This window comes from Babylonia areolata, chromosome 27 (genome assembly GCF_041734735.1).
Source record: "Babylonia areolata isolate BAREFJ2019XMU chromosome 27, ASM4173473v1, whole genome shotgun sequence".
Lineage (NCBI taxonomy): Eukaryota > Metazoa > Mollusca > Gastropoda > Neogastropoda > Buccinidae > Babylonia > Babylonia areolata.
Window position 1 is genome coordinate 25,246,726 of NC_134902.1, and position 7,500 is coordinate 25,254,225.

Genomic DNA, 7,500 nt, shown 5'->3' on the forward strand with positions numbered 1-7,500 from the left:
CCTTACCTTACCGTCTCACTCAGACCACGACTGCGGCGACTACATGGGTCAGTTCTACGGTATCATCCGCTCGCCCAACTACCCGGGCCACTACCCGAACAACGTCAACTGCGTGTGGACCATCAAGCCCGTGAAAGGCCGCCGCATCCTCATCATCATCCCCGACATCTACCTGTCCGATGAGGACGAGTGTGGCGACGTGCTCGTCATGCGGAAGTCCAGTGAGTGTCGTCGAGGGTGCGCAGAGAGAGAGAGAGAGAGTCCTCCGATTCGGTTCGGCCTGTTTCCGGTTTTTGGTGGCCTGGCTTTTGGGTGACTCGCGACTTTTTTTTTGGGGGGGTGGGGGTGGGGTGGGGGGGGAGTCTCAGGGTGGTATTCTTGGCGAAGAGGAGAGGGGGAGTGGGGTGGGGGACGGGGTGGGGGGATGGGGTGTGTGTGTGGGGGGGGGAGGTATTCGTGGGGACCGTGGGCTCGGGGGGAAAGAGGGGGGCGAAAGATTAGGGGCTATGTGTTGGGGATGGGGGTTGAGGTGGATCTCTCTCTCTCTCTCCCTCTCTCTCTGTCTCTGTGATATACATAGAGAGATGATGATGGTGATGGTGATATGTGTGTATCATATATATATATATATATATATATATATATATATATATATAGAGAGAGAGAGAGAGAGAGAGAGAGAGATACGGTGGGCTGGGAGAGGAATAGTTAGAAGAAGGAAGGGGACGGAGAGAGGGAACACGCATGAAAAAGACAACACAGACACTTGACACACACACACACACTCTCTCTCTGTGTCTGTCTGTCTGTCTGTGTGAATCTCTGTCTCTCTTTCTCTCTCAGTGAAAAGGTTCACAAGAACACGGTACAACTCAATGAAGCAACACAAGCAAACAAGCTTAGATATAGATAACAAAACATATAATTATTGAATCAGTTTCAAGAGATAAGGGGGGGGGGAGAGACAGGCGGACAGTGTGTGTGTGTGTGTGTGTGTGTGTGTGTGTGTGTGTGTGTGTGTGTGTGTGTGTGTGTGTGTGTGTGTGTGTGAGAGAGAGAGAGAGAGAGAGAGAGAGATTGTCATCGCCAAACTGGGCATTCCAACAGAAGTGGGAGACGGTAGAGGGGGTGAAGGGTTGGGGGGGTGGGGGTGGGGGGCTTCATAAAGACAACGACAGAAACCGCAGTTTCCTACTTTACCAAATATCTTATTACTGACATTTATTTTTATTATTTTCATTGTATATTTTTATTTGTACATTTGTTTGTTTCAGAGTCTCCTTACAGCCGTACGACGTACGAAACGTGTCTGAGTCGTAACACCCCTATCGCCTTCACCGCGCGCTCGAAAAAGCTGTGGATCCAGTTCAAGACGGACGGCAACAACACGGCTGCCGGCTTTTCCATCCCCTTTGTCGCCTATAATGGTGTGTTGGGGGCTTTAGGCTTCCGTAGTCGCCTGTGGTAGTGTGTTAGAGCCGTTAGATTTTCTTTGTGGTCTGTAATGGTGCGAAGGGGGCTAACGTTTTCCGTTGTTACCTGTAATGGTGCACTGGGGGCTTTAGTTTTCCTTTGTCGCCTTTAAGGGTGCATTACAACCTTTACGTTTTCTTTGTGGTCTATAATTGTGCACTGGGGGCTTTAGTTTTCCTTTGTTGCCTTTAAGGGTGCATTACGACCTTTACGTTTTCTTTGTGGTCTATAATGGTGTGCTGTGGGCTTTAGTTGTCCTTTGTCGCCTATATCAGTGTGCTGTGGGCTTTAGTTTTTCTTTGTCGTCATTAGCTTAAAAAGTCCATGTGGCAGGGGCGGAGGGGGCTGGGGGGGGGGGGGGAGCACTGTGCCTTTCAATGTGTGTGTGTGTGTGTGTGTGTGTGTGTGAGATAGAATGACGGACGGACGTATCTGTATTGCAATTATCTTTAACCATGAAAACTGTGTTGCATGCTTGCGTATGTGTGTGCGCGCGTGTGCGCATTCGTTTGTGTGTGTGTGTGTGTGTGTGTGTGTGTGTGTGTGTGTGTGTGTGTGTGTGTGTGTGTGTGTGTTTGTGTGTGTGTGTGTGTGTGTGTGTGTGTGTGTGTGTGTGTGTGTGTGTGTGTGTGTGTGTGTGTACAGAGGAGTACCATTCCCTCATTGAAAACATCGTGAAGGACGGTCGGCTGTTCAGCTCCTACCAGCACCAGCAAATTTTCAAGGTAATAGAAGAATGTCACTGACTCGTTGCTTGTTGGGTGTGGCGTCCGCACACCCCTGTTTCGCTGTCTGTCTGTCTGTCTATCTGTCTGTCTGTATTTATCCCTCTGTTAATAATATTCATCATGATCATCATCATAATCATCATAGTGATAATCCTACTACTACTAGAAATTTATATAACGCCTTCTAATGCTCAAGGAGCTTTACAGCAAAAGCAAACAGTAATACCAAAGAAGCAACAATAATATGGTATGGTGTGAAACAAAAAAGATAACAAAAAACAAGATTACACACACACACTCGCACACACACACTCACACACACACACACACACACACACAAATGGGCGCACGCACACATACGCACACACACAGACACAGACACACACACACACACACACACACACACACACACACACACACACACACACACACTTACACTTTACACTCACATGCACACTTTCACACACACAGCCGAAAAGATGTCCGAACAAAGACAGTGCAAACTCAGAAAAGCGAGTTTTGATGGTGGGCTGCCCATGACGTCATATGACCTGCTTCTCGCTCTGAAAGCGACGAACGGTCCACCACGAAAGAATACCTGCCTGCAAACCCTCCCCCCTGTCTGACTGACCGACTAGCTCACTCAGTACGGCCAGCCCTCTCTCCTCCTCGACACAGACCCCTCGGATGTCCAGTGGGTGTCTCAATGACCCGACCTTTAGCTTCTGTCGTCAGAATTGTGGTATTCTTTGTCAACATTCACCTCTTCAGTATAAGAGCCTTCCGCTTGCAGTATTTTGATGGTGGTAATTGGGGTGAAACGCTGTTAACGTCGTCTCTTTCGCCGTTCGTATGGAGAGAGCTAGACTCTCTCTTGCCTCTCAATTCTGTCAAACCCTTCTCGCCTTCTCACATCTCAGTTTTCGCAGATGTCAGCCGGTATTTTAGGTTGTGCCTCCACAATCCCCAACAGTCAGAAGTGCTTTCACTTCCCAAGCCTTACCTCCAGACCTTTTCAAGACAAAATAAACGTGTCTAATCAGTAATTGATGTCATATTGGACTGGCAGGTCAGGACTGGGAGACAGTTAGAAAACCGAAACAACAACAACAAAAAAACCACCAACAAACAAAAACAAGAGAGGCAAGGCCTTCAAGACTCACTTGTGATACACTTAAAAAAAATCCAAGCTTTTTATGTATTGAGTATAATTTCAAAATGTAATGTTTAAGATGAGAAAGATCAGTTTAAAGCAAATTAAGTCCCCTAGCATTAATTACAGAGTAATTTCCATTTTTTACTATCTGCACCAAAACGTTTGCAAAATAAGTAAAACTTCCATGCTTAGCAAAAGAAGATCCTGTTTGAACAAAAAATGATAATAATGACTGCTCTTGTTGTTGTGTCAGAATATCAGATCAAAGTGCCAAGTTTAGAGAATACAAAAAATATAAATATAACAGTAAATGCAGTTTGCATATAATTAGGCTTCATTTTTTTTGTGTGTGCCCATCCCAGAGGTGCAATATTGTTTTAAACAAGATGACTGGAAAGAACTGAAATTTTCCTATTTTTATGCCTAATTTGGTGTCAACTGACAAAGTATTTGCAGAGAAAATGTCAATGTTAAAGTTTACCACGGACACACAGACAAACAGACACACACACACACACACACACACACACACACACACACACACACAGACAATCGAACACCGGGTTAAAACATCGACTCACTTTGTTTACACAAGTGAGTCAAAAAATTGGACACATCTTTGATTTCTCTTGCATGATATCTGCACTTTTCAGCTCAACACTATATCTGTCTCTCTCTGTCTCTCTGTCTGTCTGTCTGTCTCGCTCCATAATGCAGACCTCAAACCCATAATGATAGATTGCTGATGACAAGTATGATGCCAACATTGCGTGCGTGTATGTGTGTGCGTGTGTGTATGCGTGTGTGTACGTGCGTGTGTGTTCGTGTGTGTGTGTGTGTGTGTGTGTGCGTGTGTGTGTGTGTGTGTGTGTGTGTGTGTGTGTGTGTGTGTGCGTGTGATGTACAGAATCGTCAGCTGCTGCACGCGCTGTTGGAGGTGATCGCCACGCCTTACAACTACCTGAAGTACGCCAACGTCTCGCGCTCCATGCTGCCCTCCTTCTTCCGCTTCCTGACGCCCAAGGTGCGAGACTTCTTCGATGACTGATGTCAGTGCCTTGTGGTGGGGGCTTCCAGCTTTGTCGATGTTCAGCTCAGTGCTTGTGGGGAGGGGGTTGGGGGAGGGAGGCACTGGCACTGGCACTGGCACTGACACGGACCTTGTTTGATTGCCGTCATTGACAATGCCACTATCCTTTCTTTTTTTTATTTGTCAAGGGGGGGTGGGGGGTATCTGAACAAAGGAATAACCGACGGCGGTATACAGTGAAATGATAATAATATTGTTTTGAGTATTGAAAAAAATGGATGAAAGGATTTTTTAAAAAACGAGAGAAAGAGAGAGAGAAAACAACAACAACAAAACAGAACTATGATTGTCAACATCGACAATCGCATTCATACCTTCTTAAAATTGAAGGGTAGTCTGGTTGTTGTAGACAAAGCATCTGTAACGCTTACTTACCTTCAGAATCATATTTACCACGCACACACACACACACACACACACACACACACACACACACACACACGTACGTGTTTGTTTTTTTCTCTCGATTTACTGCTCTAGCACCTGGAATGGAAGGGACAGGCAGACAGACAGTGAGAAAGACAGAGAGACAGACAGCTCTTTTCGTGGCATTGCCTCAAATCACTCCACGCGCGCGTACTGAAAAATGGGGGGGTAGGTGTGGGGTAAAGGGTTTGGGGTTGGGAAGGAGTGGCGGGGTGGGGGTGGGGGGTAGCTGGGTGGGGTGGGGTGGGGGGTGGGAGGGTGGCAAGAAAGCTTCTAAGCTTCTTCTCCCTTCGCTTCCTTTCCCTTCCCCACCCCTATCCTAAAGCACTGCCCTCTCACTCTCTCCCCCTCTCACCACCAACCCCCCCGCAACCACCGTCATCCCTTTGTGTGTGTGTGATGAGGAGTGTGTGTGTGTGTGTGGGGGGGGGGCGGGGTATAGGTTGGTTGGTAGATGGCTCTTTATTTAGCGTAAAAACAATCTTCGTCGTTTTTCGTCGTAAGTTTTTTTTTCTCTTCCCTTTCTTCTTTTTCTTCCTCGTTGTCGTCTTCTTTATCAATGTGTGTGGGAGACGGGATACGTGTGTGTGTGTGTGTGTGTGTTGGTGGGGAGTGGAGGTGGGAGGAGGATGACGGGGGGGGGAGGGGGTTGGGGGGGGGGGGGGCAGAGAGAAGGGGTGAATGTGAGTGAGTGAGTGTGTGTGATTGCACATCCGTGTTTATATCACATGTGGAGTTTTTGTTGTTTTTGTCAGTTTGAACGTTCTTTTTTTTTTCTTTTTTTCTTCTCTTCTCCATATTATTGTGCAAAGGTTTCACGGTGTGTGTATCTTTTTTTTTTTTTCTTTTCTTTTTCTTTTTCAATGTCAGTGCACAGTTTCACAGAGAGTGTGTAAATACGTCGCCAAGTGTTGTGACTCAATGACGGTTTGTCGGTGGTGACGCTCTGGTTGTAATCAAAGACCTTACATATGTGTACATAGTTTTTTGTTTGGTTGGTTGTGTGTTTTGTTGGGTTTTTTTTTTCCGGGGGGGGGGGGGGGGTTGCTTTCGTCACGCTGTGTTAGATGGCGCTCGCGCGCGGAGGCGCACGGAAGGATGTAGTGCGCGGTGGGACGGGGAGGGGGGGCGGAGAGGACTCTGCCACCACGTCATCGTGTTTGTCCAGTGTGAAGCTGGACGTGTACTTGACGACGAAGTCTTCGGGAAAAGCTGGAGACATGTAGTGTCTGTTGGGCGGGCAAGACACGGCTCCCAGCATTACGCTGCCCCTCACGCGACACGATGTACTGTGTGTGTGGTTTGAAATGTACAGTGGAGGACTCTGATGGGCCACGTGTGTTGACTGTATCTAACTGAGTTAAAAAGTCCGGCTCCAGCAGTACTGATAACAAATTGCGACGGCTTTTAAAAAATTTAAAAAAAAAAATTTTTATAAGCGGTCAGTATCAGTGAACACTTTGACTGCTGAAGTGAACCTTGTTGAAATAATGAGATGCAGTGTATCTTGAATCTGAAGCACAGTTGCTACTTTTTGTCGTGTGTGTGTGTGTGTGTGTGTGTGTGTGTGTGTGTTGATCTTCTTACTATTGGTGTAAACGATTTTACGGATCAAATAAACAGTATTGCAATCCCTCACAAAAAAAGGGGGGGAGAAGTCCGGATCAGTAAAAGAATGCTGACTGTCACATCCTGACGTGAAACCAGGTCATGGTTTTATCTCCATAAAGCGGACAGCCCTACACTGACCAGCCGAGATACTCCGTCGTCAGTTAACAGCAATGAAGGGGTTAAAGGGACAGAGGCCAGTCGTGGTCACCGAGAAACGCCAGAGACAGACAGACAGACAGACAGAGACTGGAAGAGCGTTTAACCATGAACTGATCAGTGTGTGTTTTGGTCGCCTCAGTTCAGGGGGTAGAGCTAAAGAGAAACGGGGGCGAGTTTTGGAATTGGAGTTCGGTTTTGTTGTCTTCTGAAAGTGTTTTTTTTTTTTTTTTTTTTTTAATAATAATTATATTTTCTTTTTACATTTATCATCAAATGACACAACACACACCACAGATTTTCTTGCTTTTGATTTGTGTTTATTTTAACTTGCCGATTTTGCGTGTTTTTTTTTTATGTGCTGAAGAGTGGTGCAGGTTGGGTTTTTTGTGCGTGTTTTTTTTGTGCGCGTTTTTTTTCTGCTTTTTTCCAAGACCGCTGACTTGAAGAAGATGAGAACACATCATATAACCATGTATTTCCGCGCTGGTGTTGATAAGTTTTACAGTGGTGTATTATTGCATCGTATAGAACCGAACGTTCACGGCATGCAGTCAGTCAATCCTCTTTGACATCTGACCGAAAGGACGGAAGAAGAAGAAGAAGAAGAAGACATGTGAAAAAAATGGAAAGTCTTTTTGCTTTCTTCTTCCAGATATGTCAGCGAGTGTGTTTTGTTCAACAGCAGTGGCTGAAGATGAAAGGAAAGGACTGACAAGCTGACCTCAAGGGACACAACTGCAAGCAACACTGAGTCTCATTGAAACGTGAAACACGTGATGTGACAGAAACACAGTCAGAAGTAGAGGTTTGTTGGAAGAGACTTGAACTGACAGAAGAAAGAAAAGAAAGAAAGAAAA

The 7,500-nt window shown here is 46.0% G+C and overlaps 1 protein-coding gene across 1 annotated transcript in view; it reads left to right on the forward strand.

Annotated features, from left to right (window-relative positions):
• LOC143301033 (signal peptide, CUB and EGF-like domain-containing protein 3) overlaps positions 1–4,405 on the forward strand; it is a 96,755-nt gene extending 92,350 nt beyond the window's left edge. The window contains exons 20-23 of the mRNA XM_076615035.1: positions 24–221; positions 1,275–1,427; positions 2,119–2,198; positions 4,265–4,405. Coding sequence (XP_076471150.1) covers positions 24–221; positions 1,275–1,427; positions 2,119–2,198; positions 4,265–4,405 — 572 coding nt within the window. The remainder of the gene's footprint in view (positions 1–23; positions 222–1,274; positions 1,428–2,118; positions 2,199–4,264) is intronic.
• Positions 4,406–7,500: the final 3,095 nt, after the last annotated feature.